Source organism: Natator depressus, chromosome 11, assembly GCF_965152275.1.
Source record: "Natator depressus isolate rNatDep1 chromosome 11, rNatDep2.hap1, whole genome shotgun sequence".
Taxonomy (NCBI): Eukaryota; Metazoa; Chordata; order Testudines; family Cheloniidae; genus Natator; species Natator depressus.
This window is the reverse complement of record NC_134244.1, coordinates 47,191,423-47,212,538: the sequence shown is the minus strand read 5'-3', so window position 1 is coordinate 47,212,538 and position 21,116 is coordinate 47,191,423. Positions and strand designations below refer to the sequence as shown.

Sequence of the window (21,116 nt, the reverse complement as noted above, 5' to 3'; positions counted from 1 at the left end):
AACCCCTCAGTTTGACTTTGCTGTTTCCAGCAGAGTTCCTGAAATGGCTTCTGTAATGCTGCGCAATGTCATTTTAATTGCAATAATAATCAGGATCACATTATGCTTGGATTTCCTCTAGCCATAACAGGTTGTTTATTCACAACAAAGTTTTCTACCAAATCACCTCGGTCTGTCTCTCCTTTTCAAACCTTTCCTCCCACTCTGGCCCTTGAATTGTTGTCTTTTGTTATACTCTTTTTCAGTTATTTTTACAGTTTTCCACTGAAAATGGATTTGGTAGAGCGGGCTGTAGGAAAGGTCAGGGATTCTTATAACAAGGCCATTGTTTTTTAAAAGCATAGAGTTGTCGGTTTCTGGCAGTGATAAGGGTCTGCATTTATTCAGAGGAGATTTGTGATTTGTGCTTTGCATAGTCTTGAACATAAATGAAAGTACGCTTTTCCTTTGGAACTCATATAGTCTTCATTTACTACCAAATGTTGTTTCAAGACATGGTTCTGTATGGATCCGATGAAGTGAGCTGTAGCTCACGAAAGCTCATGCTCAAATAAATTGGTTAGTCTCTAAGGTGCCACAAGTACTCCTTTTCTTTTTATTGATATATTGTCTTACGGAGGCGCCTACTGGCTTGTGTTCTAAAATGGCCTTAAAATGGGGCATAAATTCCTGTTTTTCTCTAAAAGTTGTTAGCCGATTGGTGTGAAATTTCACACAGGGTTAATTGTTAGGCCTTTTGAATTTTTGATGCAGTTTTTGTTTGGTGTTTCTTAACAAATTTGTAATAGAAAGCCTTTGAATTTGAGCTTGTGCTGAATTTTTCCCTTGGCAGGCCTGCTGTTTATCGTTGTCAGAAAGTTCTGTACACAATTGTGTGGACAAAACTTGGTAGAGAGGTAGATCCGGGGGCCACAGAGAGAGTGTTTTTATTTGTTTTGGTTCTTTTTAACAAATGTGTTTAGCCATTATTTGCATTATGAATAAAAGTTTGTGCATGGTGCACGTAAACTTGATGATGGAGGCTAGTGCAAACTAAATAGATTGGGTCAGAATACACAGAAACCTGATTATTGGGACTCGGTGCACTAAAGATTGATTGACGGGGAATGCTGTGTTCAGAGAAGCTGGACTGATGGGGTATGGGGAAGAGCGGGGCATCTCCAAGTGTGACTGGTTGAGGGAGAGGTGGGAGAGCTGCATGCAAACCTATTGGATGAGGACCAGGAACACATAAAGCCTTCTTTATGAGAAGCTAGACTGTTGTGTCAGAATGTATTCTACAACAGAGAAGGGATCAAATGCTCTCCCACTGTACTTTAAGCCCCACATGTCGTGCCCCCCCACTTATCCAATGCCTACCCCTAAATAAGTATTAAATAAATTAAGAGATGAATACACAAAAATCTTCCTTGTGAAGCAGTTAGGGTTGCTACACACAGGACATGCCTCTCACAAACTCATCAAAATAAGGAAATGAAAAGCTAAGCCACCTAATAATATATATCCTCTTCTCCTCCTCCTCCCATAGACACACATCTTACTATTGCCACAGCTACCACACACCATACACTACAACCTTAACTCTGCCCATTGGGGTTGCCAGAGTTTTACATCACCCCCTATAATTGCCCTTCTACACATAACCCTTTCCCAAATTAACCTCTGCCAGCACAACAAACTACTGCATCAAACATCCATAACTACTAGCGCCAGGGGAGGAGGAAAATAAATTAGTAAACGAGAGCATGCCAAAGGTTGAAGATGGAGCTGAGTTAAGATGGCAGTGTATGTATGATAGGTGGGGTCATACTAAGGTGTACTGTGGGTGAAGGTGTTAGGTGGCTTAGTTTTTCATTTCCGTGTGTTTGTGGGGTTGTGTTACAACATGCATAACCATTTCTCAACCCCAAAGATAACAGAGCCGGATCCTCAGCTTGTGTAAACTGGTGTATCTCTACGGACTACAGTGGATCTAAACTGATATACCCCAGCTGTGCATCTGGTCCACTGTTCCTAAAGCTATTGAAAAATGTTCCTATTATGAAATGTATTCCTGCTTATAAGACCACTGATGTGAATGTCACTTTGCTCAGCTGCAGGGGGATGCACGAGCAGATCCAGTGGCAGGATCTAAACTAGTGTTGTAAAGCGTCATATGAATTTACTGTGTTGTGTAAATCATTAATAATAAAATTCTCTGGAATCTGTTTTTTGTGTGGGATTTAAATTTTAAGAGGGGTTCTTCCACTTCCATTTAAAAAGACTGAAGGAAGTGGAAGTGTGTGTAATTCGGGGGTGTCGCTGCATATAAGCCTTTCTCATGATCACTATACTAAAAAATAAAAAATGTTTTTAATGTGGAGATGGGCTCAAGCTAAAATTCAGATCCAGATCTCAATGTGCAGTGCAAGCACCCCCAATGTTCAGGCAACGTTGGATCTGGGGCTTTGATCGGTTCAAGGAAATCTACATTTCTTTACTTTGGAGAGTGTATTTCAGTGCTTCGTATTTTTCCTTCCACACCCCCTACTTGGGAACGAAGATATGAAAAATACTGCCCATGATGTTTCTTTTTTACCTTCTTTGCTGGCCAGGTTCTCTTTTTCCTTCCTCTGTCCCTCTTTTTGATTCTGTTTCTATTCCCTTGTTACCCATTATGAAACAGACAAGTCTGCAGGACAGGGAAAGCGAACAGAGGTTACAGGGGTAAGTGCTGTGAAAGTGTAAGGAAGATCCAGTTTATGGGCGTTTTGTAGATTTCTTTAAGAGGTCACAAGACTTCTAGTAATGGGAATTGCTGAGGGGGTAGTATCAGACTGGTAGTAACAATAGGAGAGTCAGAAACAACTGCCACAGGTCCAAAGAGAGGCCACGATTCAGAGTACTGAATAAGGAAACACAGCTAGGTCCCAGACTATGTATTGGAGTTTGGAAAGGTGAAAAATAAGAGGAAATATGTAAGAAAATAAACAGGCTTGAAGAAGGCCATATGGATTATACCTTTTATCCTGTCCTATAATAAAAGGTTAAGAAAATACTTGATAAAATTAAAAGGACACATTTAAATTGGATAATAGGAAACACTTTTTAAAAAGCCATATATAATTGATCTGTAGAGTTCACAACCTCTCGATGCTATTTGACGTGAACAGCTTAGCAAGAGTCAAGAAAAGTCTCTGATAACACATGAATAAGAATAGTAGCTGAAATTTTACTGGTTAGGATAAAAATGACAAGTATTATGCTTCTCAGCATAAATTATAGTTGAAGAATAAGCTAATGTCAGGAAGAAATTTCTTCCATACTGCAGTGTGGTACAGTTAAATGCATTATGGGGGTTCAGTGCTTCTGTATGTGGCAAACTGTTTTTGGCCATTGTCAAGGAGAGGATCCTGGGCTAAATAGACAAGTGCCCTGGAATGTGAAGACATTTCCTGTACCCTTGTGCTTACTACATTGATACAGATGTTTAATGCTGAAGTCTCAGGTTTGCCAGAGGTTATTTACTATTTTAGTGAAATAAACTAGATATATGTCAAAATCTACATTCACCCTGCATATCTTTTAGCCACCTATGTAAAGTATGTTGCCTGCTGTACAAGGTATAAATATGCGTGAAGGAAATAAGAGATATATACAGCCCAGACGTTTTTAAAAATGGGTGCCTAAAGTTAGGCTCCTCAATCCATATTTAGGCACATGCACGCGCGCACACACACACTCACATATGTCATTTGTAAATACAACTTATGGCCCTGACATTGCAGTTGAATTCATGTAATGGGACCCTTGCCTCATACTGATCCTAAGCAACTTCCATGGGGCTGCATGCAAGCAAAACCATATTAATTCCATTGCAAGGGTGGGTGACTGTCTATGTTGCTATGTATATATTTATTCCTTCAGTTTTTCTTCTTTCTAGAGAATAATATGCAACAGCTAATATATTTTTTATTAACAAGACATGCATATAAATCAGGTAAACTTTGGTGTTATTTAAAAATAATAGATTTGAAAATAAGAATATGAATTTAGCACATATTCCCAATTTAGAATGTCCCCAAATGCAGTTCTTTGGAAATTGGGCATTATGCCCTCCCTCCTCCCCCTATTCCTGATCTCTCTCACAAAATAATCAGAAAATTTTTAAGGGGGAAAAACTGAAACGCTTATTTTGGCTTTCCGTTCAGTGACATGATTGTGGTTGGTTTGTTTTTTGTTACTGAGGAAATCAAAGCTGAATTGTCCTCCAGCATCTAATTGAGTAGAAAAGCAGGATATGTACATTTCAGAGTTGCCCTAAACTCATGTCTGAATTGACACATATTTCCATTCTTGTATAGATCCTGCTACTCTGTGCACATCACCAATGGAAATGCAACAGTTTCCGTTGTGAACTATAAATAATCTAGAGTCTGCTTCAGCATGTAACATTAGGTGCTTGCTAAAAGACAGAATTCAGACTGACTTCAGTAGGAACAGGAGAGGACTCTAAAACATTGCAACCTCTTTTTCATTAAGAGGGTCTTACATTTTAATACACTAAATATTAGAGAAAAATTAAGCAATTTTAATGTGGCTGTATTGAAATAATCCAGTATTAAAAATACTAACATATTTTACGAATCCATACCAGATTTCCCTATGGATTCTAATAATGGCAACTGTAGAGGCTCCGGCAATGGTGAGTACATTTTTATATATATAACTGTTTAATAAGTTATCTTCTTTCAGATTCTTTTAACATTTAAATAAGACCAGTACTTAATGATGCATAGACTCCGCTGTTGTCTCAATTTTTTGTACACTGTGTATTTGCTATGAGAGTTACATGTTCAATAAGACATTCAGGGAGGTTGAAAGCTGGATTTAGGTGGTGGGTAAGCCTCTCTGCACAGATGTGAATTTCACTTTTAGTACTTTTCTAGGGCCTGATTCTGCTGTTTTTATCCAGGCAAAACTTCCTTCAAGTCAAAAGGACTTTACTGATTTCAGGGGAGCTCTTGTCTGTTAGGATTCATCCCTTATTGTGCTTTCCACTTTCATTTTGTTATTCCATACTATAGAAATATGATTTGGTTTGCTGCTCAGACCCTACAACTCTGGAAGTCATCTTCCTTCTAATTATTTTTTACACAAGCTGGAAATTCAGTGTGCAGAAGAACGTTTGTTCAGCCCAGTAATTCAAAGTAACAGGTGAATCACATATTACATTACAGCATGCTAATGCAATGGACAACACTTCTCTTTACATTTTAGCATTGGAAAGAAAAATCAACAGTGCCACATATGTTAGTGTGCATTGTTCAGCATGCAAATCCCTCATGAATCAGATTCCTTACAAGTTACTCTGATGCTTCTTTGTATAATGTAGGGTCCATTTACTACTGTGTCCAGTTTTATGTTGGTGGACCTCTATTAATTTACTGGAGTGAAACAGTGGTGAATCAGGCCCGTGTATATAGCACTCTCTTGAAATGGCAGCAGTCTCTCTTTTCAGACCTTTAAACTGTAAAGCAAAATGATAGAATTTTCTTGTAGAGTATATAAAGCATGTAGCTGAGTAAACTGTTGTTTGCATTAGTCATGGGTACATGGAGATCAGACTAGACGATCATGATGGTCCCTTCTGACATTAGAATCCATGAGTCTATGTTAGTTGTAAGGAAAACAGGAAATGAAGCTGTAAAAATACTGTAGCCTTTAATTTTTTCCTTTGCTTCAGAAATTTCTAGAGTTGTAGCAAAGATCTAAAAATAAGTTGTTCTTGTTGTTTTAATGTATCTTATATTATTAAGTGATTTATTCATTTCAGTCAAATGGAGTTAATCTTAAGTAGCCTGTTTGGGCTTTGTTAAGAAAGGAAAGGAAAATTTGTTTTGTTTTACTTTACAGCAAAATACATTACAAATTGCTGCAAATAATATTCCTGTGTAATTTTCTTCTATTAAGTTTAATTAAATCTACCAGCAACCACCATTTCTGACATCACTCTGGAGGTCAAATGAGCTGATCATAATGGTCCCTTCTGGCCTTAAAACCTCTTGGTGAAATATTGACCCCACTGAAGTCAAGAGAAAACCTCCCATTGATTTTAATAAGATCAGGATTTCACACTATGAATCCATGAATTTTCACTCCGCTGAGCCTCTCATTGTCTTGTTTGTGTGTCAGAACTGATCCCTTCGAGTTGACCGCTATTTTTAGGTAATAAAAGAAAAAAGAAAATTGAATTGCCCCATATGGATAGATATGATACCTAAGTATTGCCCGAGAATTAGAGCTGGGAAATGGCAATCAGAGCTCCTGGATTCTATTACCATTTGTGCCAATAACTTGTTATTGGCTGCTGGTCAAATCACATGGGTCAAAAGGTTCAGACTTGGGCACCTAAAGTTAGGCATCTAAATCCACATTTAAGTTACTAACTGCATTTTTGTAAGAGGTGCTAAATAACCACAATTCTCAGTGATAATCAGGCTGCTTTAAGCACCTAAATCTGGATTTAAGTGAATAACTGTAGGTGCCCAAATGTAAAAATTTTTTCACTTAACTCTAAACCAAGCAAAAATGATCTTTGCATAGTCTAAATGAAGTTCTGCGCTTAACAATTACTGTTAAAAGAACATAGTAGGATGCATGTTTGTTGTCTTTCACTGATTTTCATACCAGCTTATCAGTTTATAAGTAAAAAGATTGTTTTAAAATAATGAGTCTTGCAAACTTGTGGGATCTGAAGGTCAAGCTGTCTACTTTCCTTGTCATGTTGCACCATCAGTAATGAAATATTTTGCTGGCCAAAAATTGTTTCAGTGCCAATCCCATTGTCTTCATTGTGGTCACCCAGACTTAACTGCTTGGAATTTAAACAGTTTATTTTTTCTTGCCACATCACAACAAGAGTCCAGCTTAAATTATTTTAGCTGTGTTGGCTCTGTTAGACTAATAGGAGTGAAAAGCAGTAAAAATATATATTACTAAAGAAAGCAGATATGATTGTGAAAACACCCAGGGAGCAGCTCTGAAGAATAAGCTGAATATGTTTACAAACACTTTTTTAGTGTAGAATCACATTTTAAGTTTCAATATAGCACATTTTTTTTCAATTGACAAACACAATTTAATCCCACCAGAAAGGAGCATTATTTTTTAATATTTGTTTTGTTTATATGTTCAGTAAAACAGCCTTTGTCCTTTCACCATTGTAAATAGATCCTTTGTAAGTAGTATTACAATGAAGTGTGTTAAAAAATTCAGGGCTGGACATTCTGTATGATTTCTAAAGGATATTGCAAATAGTTGTGTGTATTGTTGCCTGTAAGTAATGTCAGTATGTTAAATCTACTCAAAGCAGCTCTTATCCCTGGCAAAGTCAATTGGCAAAGTCTTGCCTCCAACTCTGCATATAAATAATTTTTTTCCTTCCTTGGCGAGAAACTACATTCTTGTCTATTTCATAAGATGCTCTTAAAGTAGCTTAGAAGTTTCTCCAGATTTTATTATTATTTCAGTGAAACATTTGCCAGCTTTGAGTACTTATATTGATCAGTAACACAACCAGGTTTTATGGGAGCAACATATTTTATATATTTTTAAGAGCCCCTATATATTTGTAGAGGAACATTTTCAAAGGCACACATGGCACATAGGCCCCTAACTCCCACTGACTTTTTTCTTAAAAATTGAATGTTTCATTGCATTCCCAGTGGAGTTAGGGGTCTAGCTGCCATTTGGTTCCCAGTGCTCTAGGTGTTAGAAGGAAGGTAGGCAGCGGCACTGTCAGTAGCTCTAGCAGCTCCAGAGTAGAATGGCTAGGTAGCGTGTGGGCAGGGTCAGTCCCATATTCCTGCACAACAAGATGGCTGGGCCAGGGGAATAATTATCTACATTGGCCAAACTGGACAGTCTCTACGTAAAAGAATAAATGGACACAAATCAGACGTCAAGAATTATAACATTCAGAAACCAGTCGGAGAAGACTTCAGTCTCTCTGGTCACTTGATTACAGACCTAAAAGCGGCAATTCTTCAACAAAAAAACTTCAAAAACAGACTCCAACAAGAGACTGCTGAATTGGAATTAATTTGCAAACTGGACACCATTAACTTAGGCTTGAATAAAGACTGAGAGTGGATGTGTCATTACACAAAGTAAAACTGTTTCCCCACGTTTATTTCCCCCCCCTACTGTTCCTCACACTTTCTTGTCAACTGCTGGAAATGGCCCACCTTGATTATCACTACAAAAGGTTTTGGGTTTTTCCCCCCCCCCCTCTCCTGCCGGTAATAGCTCCTCACCTTACCTGATCCTTCTCGTTACAGTGTGCATGGTAACATCCATTGTTTCATGTTCTCTGTGTATATAAAATCTCCCCACGGTATTTTCCACTGCATGCATCTGATGAAGTGAGCTGTAGCTCACGAAAGTTTATGCTCAGATAAATTGGTTAGTCTCTAAGGTGCCACAAGTCCTCCTTTTCTTTTTGCGGATACTGACTAACACGGCTGCTACTCTGAAAGCTATCTTTTCCAGTTACACATGTGTAGAAAGGGGTGTTTCCCTCCGTGCTCTCCTAGAATCTAAGAGACATTATGCCTTTCAATAGCATAATTCTATTAAGTTCTCCTCCGGGGTTTGTGCGTGTATGTATATGCATGCCTTTGACTGTTCCTCACATAGGTTCATCCCTGCAAGAGACATCCAATCAATCAATCAAGTCTTTTTGTGTACACACACACACTCACACACACACTGAAAGTGCTGATAAGTGTTATTAGATAGTATCATTCAGTGGGATCAGGGAGAAGCCCATTGATTATATTCTAGGACAATTACAGTAAAATATTTTCCTTGGATTAAAGCAGTTTCTGAGATTTATTGTTTTAGGAGTGTTAACCCATAGGTAACATTGCTGTCAATTTCAATCATTTTGTGTTTTGCTAGTGTGGTGGAATAAAGTTCTGCAGAGAAGGGGAATTTTAAGGGATTGACATTGTGTGTTGTTAAGATAACTCTCCTGGATACAGGTTTGACTCTGTTTGAATTTGAAATGTGAAACTAGCATGAGTAAGGGTTACAGAACTGGCCCCTTTATGAGCACCTGTTTTGAGGCAGTTTACAAAATGAGCCGTAATTTGGCCTAAATGTACATGAATTCACATAGGCTTAATGAAAGACAAAAATTACTTCCCTTTTCTGCCTTATTATTTTAAAACAGTCACATAGAAAAGCTCAACTCCGTAGCATATTTTTTTCTCTCTCTCTCTCCATATAGATAGATTTCTGAGAATGTATTTTGAAATTCAGGAGAAACATTATTCTCTTCCTTTGAAATGTACTTTTTTCCTGTATACACTGTTTTCTCTTTTTAACTATAAGGATGCATTGAAGCCAAAGTAAATGATAAACTGAGAACCCCAATAAATAACACAGTAACTTCCTAATTTTTTCAAAGCACAAAAATACAAGTTTATTTTTTTTGAACTGTTCTTTTCAGATTATACTGAAATATCTGAAATGGGCACTGTTTTAGATCTTCAGTTTATATAAATCAGCTGTGCTGGGTTTTACTGTTTTTAATATTGAAGCATGCATACCTGACTTGGGAGGCAGTGTCAGATGTTTAAAGCATGAGTGTGAGAGTCAAGGCACCTGGGTTCTGTTCCTAATTTGACCATTAATCTGTTCTGAATTATGTGCTGCTTCAGCTAGAACAGCAAAACAGATCACTAACGGGATATGCCTATTTCTGGAACATGATGTTTCTAGTAAGAGTACTGATGCAATTGTTACTTTATAGGATGTTCTTTATGTATTTCTGAATAGAAGTAGAATGCTGTGTGCTTAGCAAACATAATGGGGGAAATGCTCTGTTGGGCACAGCAGAGAAGAGGCTGGATGGGGGGGTCCCAGCAGGGAGCTGGCTCTGAGTATGGCTCTAGACAGTACTGTAATGTGTGGGGAAGGGTTAAATTTTTCTCACTTACCCCAGCAAATGCCAACTGTAATCAGCTGCTCCACTCTACCAAGTCTCAATAACTTCCATTACATCCAAAATAATGAAGTAGCTTGATTTTTTTCTGTTAAAATGATCAATAGTTAACTCTTCGGATAGCACCATTATGAGTAAAGGCTCCAGACTGAGTTAGCAACCTATTTGAAATGAATGAAGTGTACCCACTTGTATTATTGTTTCCAGCTGTCTGCAACCTCATGCAGACACCGCTACATGGGTTTATATTTTGAATTATCTTTGCAACTGGAAGGGCTAGTAACCTCACTGTGTTAATGAAAGCTTAGATTCTAGAGCACAGTTGTGTAGAAAATTCAGATAGAAGGGCAATTATGTGGCCACATATTCATTGTTGTACACAGGGTTCTGCATATTCTCTATGAGCTGAATTATACCGTCTTCTGTGCTGGTTATCTAGAGAGGGGAGTGATTACAAAGAGCCCTTCCCCAGGGTTCTTGCCAAAAAAAAATGTCTCCTCACATCTCCCATCCCAAGCCAATGATCTGCAGTACTGCACAGGGCAGTTATTTGTTATAGTTAGCACTCCACAATTATTTATTATAATTCATGCAATTTTCAAGTGTTAATTTACTTATAAGAGTCTTCGTTTATTCTTTCCCTGAATGAAGTAGAAACATAGGAACTGCTCTCACAAAAGTCAGTGTCAAAAACTCACATTAGGTATCATGATCATATTGAGACAATTAAAATACAGATTATAAATGGAAGAGTATCCAAACAAAGCTGATTACCTTGTTCATACCAATATTTATAGTATATACATACAAAATGTCATGTCTGTCTGATCCATATGAGTAAGATTTGCTGGATCAGCACCTTAATTTGCTCTTTGTTTTGCCTTTCTGGCGTGGGATGGGCAGGGAGATTGATTATATTTTAGCCATATATTTCTTTAGGGCACCTATTGAGAGGATTCTTTTTAGTACATGTTAGAATAAAAAGATCAAATGCAAAAATTTCAGTGATTAGAATTGTCTGAGCACTAGTCAAAATCTCCGGTTGGATCCTAGTTCAGTCCTTTTTAGAGTGTGTAGGCCAGTGAGTGGGCAGATGTGTCAACTAAGGAAGGTAAAATAAAGCCCAATTGATAGTTCAGTCCAAGGTCATTTCTTCAGTGCTGGCTTTATTAACTTAAAGGAGATTCCAAACCAGGATTAACATAATACAAGACACTTGCAACATCCAGACAAGACCTTTCAGCAAGATGGTAGGTGAGAAGACTGACTATTCCCCTGGGTAGCCTTCCTGGATATCTTCTAGACCTCATCTCATATGGCCACAGAACCAACCTTCACAACACTGTGCCAGAAGCATTCGTTTACACAGTAGCCACTAGAAAGTCACATGACACTAAGTCACCTGACATTTCTTAATGATGTGCCTGGTCTGGAAACTACAAATCCCATCAGCCCCTGGGTTTAAAGGTATTATGTTCCTGTAACAAATGTGCTTGTGTTTTCATGCTTATACTCTTCTGTAGAGAGCTGCCATAGGGAGTCTACAGCCTGCCCTCAGTTTTGCTGGTGCAGTTATTCTGGGTTTGATGTAGTATAACTGAAAGCAGAATTTATTCTGTGATTGATAGCTGGTTGGGAATTTTCCATCAAAATGATTTCTTGAGGGGAAATGCAGTTTCTGCAAAAGTTTTCAGTTTTCTGTTGGGAAACGAACAATCAAAACGAAATATCTTATTTGAGTTGGTTTGTTAAACTGCCTGAAATGTATAGTTTCAAGTCAGTTCAACATTAATTTGCATTTCCCTAGTGTGGTGCATTCCTTAGTGTAGTTCCAGCCCCCATTCTCTCCTATGGGCTAGGCTCCCTCACTAGACGACATCTCCCATGATGCAATACAGTCTTCCCTCTGACTGGTTCATCATGGAAGTCCCATGACTGCAGATGCATCATGGGAGATGTAGTTTGGCCAGGGAGTCTGGCCCATAGGGGAGAACGTGGTCATCTGACTCCTGAACTACAGTTTCCATGAGGCAATGTGCCACAATAGGAAAATACTGTTTAACATTGAACAGGCTCAGAACAAAACATTTTGCCACTTCCAATTTTTTAAATATTTTCTTTCCTAAGAGTGTTGCTATTTCAACTATTTGTTCAGATTTGGGATGAAAACAAACATTAAAACATCAGAATTTCCTGCAGGACACACTGATCTTTTTATAAATATCCTCAAATCAGCAATGGGATGCTCAGTTTCACTATGTTTTTGTGCAGATGAGTTTAATAATACCCTATGTTTTTAACAGAACCAGAATGTATAAATAAATTAATTTTTGCCATCTGATTGCTATCAATCTCTGTTTCAGTGTTTTTAAAGGCAATTTTGGGGGGATGGGAAAGTTTGTCTTTGAGTCAATGCCTTGTTCTTCTAAAGCAAAGATTTTCTGTTTTGCAGAGCGTTGCAAATGCAAGCCTATTAAAGCTACCCAGAAGACCTATCTTCGGAACAATTATAACTATGGTAAGGACAGCTGCATGGCTAGATATCAAACCTTTAAAGGAATACATTAAGTTTTTCCAGGAACTCTAAATTTAGTAATGCGACAGGAAAAAAATTCCACAACAATGGGTTATGGCCTAAGCATGTCATCAGTTCATGCTCATTTGCACTAGGAAAGCTGGTCAGATTGATTGTATTGAGTTCATTCATTAGCAGTAACTACAAAAAGACAACATGAAGTAAAAAAAATTTCTAAGTTCAAAACTTGATTCACTCATGGAAGGATGAGGCAAGGGTGGGTTAATATTTTAATAGGACATAATATTTGTAGCTTTTGAGATTAAAATGTTCTGTGAACAGTTTTTTTTAAACAATATTTAAACATTAACATGCAAGCCCAGTGTGTTTCATTGTATAATGTTGCTGTGTTTCACCCTAAATCCCAATCGGTATGAGATGTGCCACTTCATTGGCTCCAGGAGAATACTAGGTGTTTATGCATTGAAAAGTGTTTCTAGTCTTAAAAGTGATGGGATAAAAATGACATTGTGGAATTCTATCTTTGATCTATCTCTGATTTCTAGCTCAAACTTGCTCAGTTTACAAACAAAAAGATGTTTTTACTATCATCACCGCAAACTCATCCTGGGATCTGACACTGAAGTTAGATTCTTTCCTTCCCCTGCATCATTGCCAGTAATGAGGCTCCGTCAGGCCAAGTTATGCTGTCAGTAACACCTGTGCGACCCCCCTGGTGTCCAAACTATGTCCTGAGCTGTCCAGATTTCCCTATTCTTCAGGCATCCCCTGGGTCCAATTCTGCAGCCTTTATTCAGACAAGTCTTTCTTACACAAATAAACCTGATGAAGTCAACAAGATTTCTTGCATAAGTAAGGATTACATATAGGAGTCAGAAATGCAGAATTGGGCCCTTGAGGTCTTAACATGTTGACCTGCAACCCCTTACTCATGGGAGTAGCTACTATTAGTTTCACTGAAGTCATAAAAAAGGGTTTACATGACCAGGACATAGTGAAGACAATTTTATTGTTAAACCAAGCTTTTTAAGTACATATGTATACAAATGGTATCCACTAAGTCTGTAATAAAATAAATCCTACTAAATGATATTAATAACTCTCATATTCAGTGAAAAGCAGCAAGGTTATGATTTTCTGACTCATTTAGCTGTTTTATATGTAGGGGTGGTTGGTGTGTGTGGACAGCGTTTGTGGTGTGAGTATTCTCCAGTGGATTATGGCAGAGATTCACTGCTCGTGCTACAGCTATAAACTCATAGATATTAAGGTCAGAAGGGACCATTATGGTCATCTAGTCCGACCTCCTGCACAATGCAGGCCGCAGAATCTCACCCACCCACTCCTGCAATAAACTTCTCACCTATGTCTGAGCTATTGAAGTCCCCAAATCATGGTTTAAAGACTTCAAGGTGCAGACAATCCTCCAGCAAGTGACCCGTGCCCCATGCTGCAGAGGAAGGCGAAAACCCCCCAGGGCCTCTTCCAATCTGCCCTGGAGGAAAATTCCTTCCCGACCCCAAATATGGCAACCAGCTGAACCCTGAGCATGTGGGCAAGATCAAGATTCACCAGCCAGATACCCAGGAAAGAATTCTCTGTAGTAACTCAGATCCCACCCCATGTAACATCTCATCACAGACCATTGGACCTATTTACCATGAATAGTTAAAGATCAATTAATTGCCAAAATCATGTTATCCCATCATACCATCTCCTCCATAAACTTATCGAGTTTAATCTTGAAGCCAGATAGGTCTTTTGCTCCCACTGCTTCCCTTGGAAGGCTATTCCAGAACTTCACTCCTCTGATGGTTAGAAATCTTCGTCTAATTTCAAGTCTAAACTTCCTGATGGTCAGTTTATATCCATTTGTTCTTGTGTCCACATTGGTACTGAGCTTAAATAATTCCTCTCTCTCCCTGGTATTTATCCCTCTGATATATTTATAGAGAGCAATCCTATCTCCCCTCAACCTTCTTTTGGTTAGGCTAAACAAGCTTAGGGAAATTTTGGAGAGAATTAAGATGACTTACCACAGGCTCTCTTTATATTCTGTTATACCATTCCTCTCTTACTTTAGAATGTAAAGACATCTGGAAATACATTAGAAAGAGTGCCAAAGCAAAGCAGGCTTTTGTGGGAAAGTCTTAAGAGGTTTTAAGAAAGTGGATTAGTTTGGGTAAAATTTTTCTTCTGTATAAAACCTGTGAGCTGTTGAACAGTTGTGTTTAACTTAGCTGAGACAATGCTGAGCATGGCTGTGGGTGGAAAACTGTGTGTGTGTTGGGGGGGGAGTGCGGATGGATTAATGGATTATCTCTTTTTCATTACATCTCTTCCATTTTTCCTTTTTTTTCTTTGCACTAGTTATAAGAGATTAAGAATCTGAGGAATTTGGATGTAAAATGGAGGAAGATTCTATGATTTGAAAACAGTGCAAGATGTAGTACTCCCTTGAATATGACCTCTGGATTTGCATGCGGTGTCAGCTCATTGGTCACCATGAGAGACCTGAAAAAATTGCTGCCCTTGGAAGGCAACTTTCCCTAGTATGCAGTTCATGGGAGAATAATAGGATCAGAGAAGAAACAATTAGACAGGTCATCAGGTCAAGATCAGGAGCATTGGAGTTCATGGAAAACAGAGCAGATTGGTGCTGGGTCACTGGAGGAAGAAGAGAAAAGGGAAGGCCCTGTCATCCAATAGGGATAATGATACAATAAAGCTTTCAAGTATATTTTCCATTTTGTGAAAGGCTGTGGATGACAAATTAAGAGTCTGTACTGGACCTAAATAAGATGAACGAACAAGGAGGAAATAATAGGAAATATGAACTACATATTTAAAACACAGAGGGAATAAAAGAAAAAATAAAAAAAAAATATCCCAGAGAAAGTAAGGTGAAAGGCCCATTGATAAATTATTCCCTGCACAGAGCACCTACATTGCTATTATATATCTTGCCTACTTGAAATGTACATGTTACTCTTGGTAGAAGAGGAAGTGAAGAAATAGGGGGAAGAGGGGAATCTCTGGGCAAAATCTAGATGGAGTTCAGTTGAGCTTTTGATAAAAGGAGCACACAAAAGACTAATCCCCCAGCTCACAAAGGATGGCATGGGGGTGACCTACATTATTTGCTACTGTTAACTATACTCTGTACTTTTCCCCCAGTCATTCGGGCTAAAGTGAAGGAGGTGAAGACTAAATGTCATGATGTCACCGCAGTAGTTGAAGTAAAGGAGATACTAAAGTCTTCCTTGGTGAATATTCCTAAGGACACTGTTAACCTTTACACAAACTCTGGCTGTCTATGCCCACCGCTCAATGCCAATGAAGAATACATTATAATGGGCTATGAAGATGAGGAACGCTCCAGGTAATTTATTCTTTAGTGTCCTTTAGAGAATTACTTTCCCTGCTCTATTCGCCCACCCATGAGACCTCATTTTGAAGCCACCATTGTTCCCTCTGAAGAAAATTCTGCCCAATTTTCTTCAGAACTCTTGAGCAATGCGTTTGACTTTTGGACTTGTCACTGCTGAATGCCATGAGGTTCTCTCTCTCTCTCTTCTCCCCTTGAGCAGATCCCATTAGCGTTGTGTATATTGCTACATACAGCATACACATTCCTTGATAATAAAATAACTGGCTTATCTGAAATGTGTAGGTTACTCTTGGTAGAAGGCTCCATAGCTGAGAAATGGAAGGATCGTCTTGGTAAAAAAGTAAAGGTAAGACAATGTTATCTTGTACAATCTTAGTAACAATTAACATGGAAAACTGTGTTTGTATCTCACCTTTAAGGAAAAGAGAGAGGAAATATGAGGCCCAATTCTACACCCATGAAAGTTAACGTGTCAGATTCCGATTCCATTACACAAGGGTAAATCTGGAGTAACATAACTGAAATCAGTGGAGTTAATCCAGATTTATACAAGTTTAGCAGCGATTAAAACCTGAATCATTTATTTCAATCAGCAGGAGCTGGATTAAGCTCTACAGCCAAATTCTGCATTTAGGTGCATACATGCAGCTTTTATTCAGTTTAGTGGGAACCGTCTACACACAGTCAAGGACAGAACGTGGTTTCACAAGCCTTATTATCTCATTTACAAACTTGTGCGTCTCAAATTTTAAATACAGTTCTCATCTAAGTTGTGCAGACTTGGTCTCGCTCCGAGACTTAGCTCTTCATCTAAGGAAACATTTGACATATGCGAGGGAGGAAAAGAACATGGGAGGAATACAAGTACAGGAGTTCCTATCTGAAAGAAAATAGAGAAGTAGGGAGGAAGTGGAGCAGACACAAAAAGGATATATGTTCCACCCTAATATCTTGTAATTCCTGGAATGATTGATTGGGTAAGCTAGACAGCCACACAGCCTTTGGTACCTAAGCTTTATTTTACGTATCTGACACCTGTCAGACCTCAAATGGTTTTAGTGACCTTGGCAGCATTACAAAGAACATCATTTTTCATGGAAAACATTTATTTTAAAAACAATTTCTCCAACGTGTTGATTTGACATAAATAAGGCTCCCCACATCTTTTTGCATGTGTGTGTCGGTCTCTTTCCCCTCATTTTCTTCAAGTTTTAGTGATCATTGCAGAGAAAAATCCTTTTTTTTTTTATACAAATTGAAATTCTTCTATGTCTAGCTGTCATCCATATTCTTTTATTAGACTGGGTGACCTATCTTATCTGGTAGAACCTCCTCAATGCCAGTGCCATGGAACACATGATAATTCATGTTGTTCTCTGGTACCACTTTAGTTCTGGTTTCCTGATACTAGTGTAACTTCAGTTACCGGCAACTGTTACAGCCCTGGTATTTCATTACCATTTATTACACCATCTATTATTATACCATCTATTACACACAGTTCCTTCGTGCCAGCTCTGCTCTATGAATCACTTGACTGTTTTTCTATCCTGGTTTTCTAAAAAGGACCACAGGTGGCTTTACTTACATTTAAAATAAATAAATGAATTAAATTAAATAAAGCGTAAGCCACGTTTCTGCTTGTCATTGTAGCATGGTGTCTGATCATTCATTTTCATGATGTTAATATGATCTCTTAGGCAGCCAACAGTTCTTGCTTAAAAGGGCACTGTCAAGTTGATAAAAACAAAACAACCAAAAACACATACTAGTTCAATAAACCCTTAAGAACTGAAAAAGATCCTTACTCATGTTTCTAGTAACACCTGAGGACAATAACCACGCAAATAAATTATGTGCGTAATTTTGTTCTTGGCATGGCTTTGAGTTTGATAGGCTATTAAGATCTAATGTGCTTTTCACAGTGGTGTTTCATTATTACTTGTATTTCTTTCAGCTTTGACATGGACACAGTGTTAGTATTGTCTATAGTCACTTTCTGATTCTCAGCACTGCAATGGTTGGGTTGCAAGCATGTGGAGGGGAACGTTTAGTTCCAATCTTGCGGAGAGGGCGCAACCAAGCCTGTTTTCATTGAAAGAAAAATGCATTAACATTTTAAATCATTCATTTTGGTAAAATAACTTTTTTCAAAGTCTGTGTTTTGACCATCATCTACCCTGGCATTCATAACTTAGGTCTGTGTGTGTAATGTCACTCATCCCCTGACTGTGTAAACAACATGCAATGCATTTGAAGGCATGATCCCTTGAGGTGCCGAGTGCCCTCAACTTCCAACTATTTCACTGAGTTGAGAGGGCTCAACACCTCTTAGGATTGGATCCTCATCCTCCAGGCTTAGTCGTGTAGGTTGACTACTGCCTCCACACAGAACCCTGCTGAAGCAAACAGGGTTTGTGCAAATCTTGCAGAATCATGGCCTTAGTAAGTAGCTAGTGTTTGAGCCTCATACGGGCACATCCCTACCAAAAAACAGTTAAGAAATAAAGGTTTAAGAAATATGGTCACTAGACCATGAGAACAAGGACCTGCTTTACCCTGTAATTTGTTACTGTAATATTTAGTTACACATTTAGATAGCCACATTCCTGTCACTATGCTCTGCACTCTGGGGCAGAACTCTTACTTCTGCTCATAATCTGTAAGTCACATTCATGATTATTTTATAAAGTCTCTGGCATTTTCTCTTCTGGTGGGAGTAACAGCATCTTTTAGAAATATTGCTTTGCAGCATTTGAGTGTAATTTGTGAACTAGTTTTGTAAAAATATCTGTGTTTGAGGTATTTTGAAACACATGCAGTTGTAGCTTTGTTAAATTTTTTCTTCCATTTATTAGTTTTGTTTGCTTACATTGTACAGCGCTGGGATCAGAAACTCCGTCACCCTGGAAAGGGCAGAAATGAGCCTGGACAAAGTGATTCTGCTCAAAAGCCTGGCAAGAACAGTAACCCCCGACAAACACGCAACTAAATGTGAAAAGCTATGTACAAATCAATGGACTCTATATTAAGACTTGCATTGTTGAAGCAGCAAGGGAGAAATTGCACTATTGCACGTTATATTATATTGTTTACTAAAAAAACATGTAGCTAATTAGTTATTGTCCCTCATTTTCTGCCTTTTGGGGGTGTAAACCCTGAAAAATTATATCTTATCTCAGTAATAACTGCAGAAAACTGCCCTTATGAGATAAAAATAGGAGGACACATTTACTGAAGTTAGAGATATTGGTGGTTTTATCAGTGGGGCCATGTTGCTTAGAGAAAGACTTCAACATAGGAATGGGATCTGGCCAGACCAGGACCTTTTTAAAAAAAAAAAAAAAAAAAAAGGTAGGGGTGGGACTTTAACCCAGCTTCTCTGCTCCTGTCCCTTTTTCTCACATGCTTGATCATGGCTGCAGCAACTGGGTTTTTTTAATGTAGAAGTTTTAGTCTGAAATATAATGGCCATATCTATACATAAGTTAAGAATTATATGGCACTTCTAGAAAGACACTGACTGAAGAGCAAAATAAATTGTTCGCCGTGTTAGCGGCAGCAAAGTGATAAGGGAACATTTTGACTGATTGAAAACCAGTTTAAATATTTAGCTCTGCAATTATCTAACAAAAAATACCTAATCAGCATGAAGGAAGAGACTCATGTTAATAGTTGTGTTCTAATCAGCACAACCCTTCAATTTGCTTACTCTTAAATAAGCCACTGTATAAGTTTAAGTCCAACTTACACCTATCACAACAAAAACACATGGGATTTAAATGCTTTAATCCTTGTGGGAAACATTGTATAGTTCTGTTAACTCACAACATAATTTACGGTATACTTGCTCTCGTAATGGCAGTTCCTTCCCACCCTCCCCCACATCGTAGGAGTAGACTGACTTACCAGGCCTGCTTCTCAGTATAGGTCTGCACTTTATCATTTTGATTTTGTGGTGTTATTCTTATTTCTGTGCCTACATAAACAGCAGTGTTTAATGCTCAGTAAAATATGTTTAATAAAAGAATGATAGTTGTCAGAGACCTTATCCTGACTTTTGCACCAAATGAACGTTTAAAATCCGTGATTTATTATTGTCCAGAGTGTATGCCAGCGCAAACAAATAAACAACCACCCTTCATTTTCTTCCTTCAATAGAATTTTTCAGTCAGTGCCAACAATTTGAAATTATCATTTTTAAAAGTATAATGATGTAAGTAGAATACCAAGCTTCTGAGCTCTGGTGTACAGAAAATAAAACACTTATGATGCAAACTGTTACTGCATTTTTAGTTGGAAGTACTGAATTTCTTTTCCCAGGACACCCATATACAGTATCTCGTGGTTGCTGTTCATCCACAGGAAACACCACCAGAGTTTAGGTAGTTAAACATTACTGAATTTAAATGCAAATAAAGCAGTGAAGATAGAAAATATTTTGAAAGTGTTCATAATAATTTAATGTTTTCATTAGTAACCAAAGGTCAAGCTCAGAGCGCCATTGTGCTAGATACTGTGCAAACATAGGTTTTGTATCTTTTAAATGAAATGCAACACTGCAGATGGGGACTGGATGTCACAGGAGATTAGCAATGGGATGCAAATAGAGCTAGGCAGGAAACAGTTGTGTCATCCCTTGAATATTTGGCTAAAATTAGGACAAAAGTGGAAATCTCAAAATATCTAGGAGATGGGGGGGAAAGCTTCCCTTTGGGTCTATATGTTGATTTCAATCCTTATCTTCCTTTTTTAGGTTAATTAGCATACATTTCAAAAAGTGAAAAATCCATTTGAATTGGAAAACTAGAATTTTCCATTTTGAAAATTGGAAAAATGAAATGTTTACAGAACTTCAAAGCTCCCCCCCAATTTATTTATTTTTTTGGTGAGTTGAGATTAGTTAAGTCTGAAGTGGAGCAGATTTGGTTTTAACCAGTTAGCATTTTTCAATGGCAACATTGTCAAAAATGTCCTGACTACAATTCTAGATATAAAGCCTTGTGTGTCAAGATAGCAGATTTCAGTACTAGTAGAGTTGGTTTAAAAATGCCTCCCCTCCCTCCAGAGTGTGTGTTTGGGTGGAAATTTGAATACCAAAACATTTCTGCTGAAAATGAGAATATTTCAATTTGGAACTGCCACACTAGTGCTTCTTGGGAGTTGATGCTCCCTTTCTCCTTTATAGCTTGGTCTCT

The 21,116-nt window shown here is 38.1% G+C and overlaps 1 protein-coding gene across 2 annotated transcripts in view; it reads left to right on the top strand.

Moving 5' to 3' along the window:
- The window catches only part of FRZB (frizzled related protein), a 31,208-nt gene extending 10,872 nt beyond the window's left edge, over nucleotides 1-20,336 (top strand). Inside the window, exons 2-6 of one of the 2 annotated variants that reach the window (XM_074967724.1) lie at nucleotides 4,637-4,684; nucleotides 12,444-12,509; nucleotides 15,705-15,909; nucleotides 16,201-16,264; nucleotides 18,800-20,336. In XM_074967724.1, the coding sequence (XP_074823825.1) occupies nucleotides 4,637-4,684; nucleotides 12,444-12,509; nucleotides 15,705-15,909; nucleotides 16,201-16,264; nucleotides 18,800-18,910 (494 nt within the window). In that variant the 3' untranslated portion in view covers nucleotides 18,911-20,336. The remainder of the gene's footprint in view (nucleotides 1-4,636; nucleotides 4,685-12,443; nucleotides 12,510-15,704; nucleotides 15,910-16,200; nucleotides 16,265-18,799) is intronic. The other variant, XM_074967725.1, reaches the window with a different exon arrangement.
- The last annotated feature ends 780 nt before the right edge of the window (nucleotides 20,337-21,116 follow it).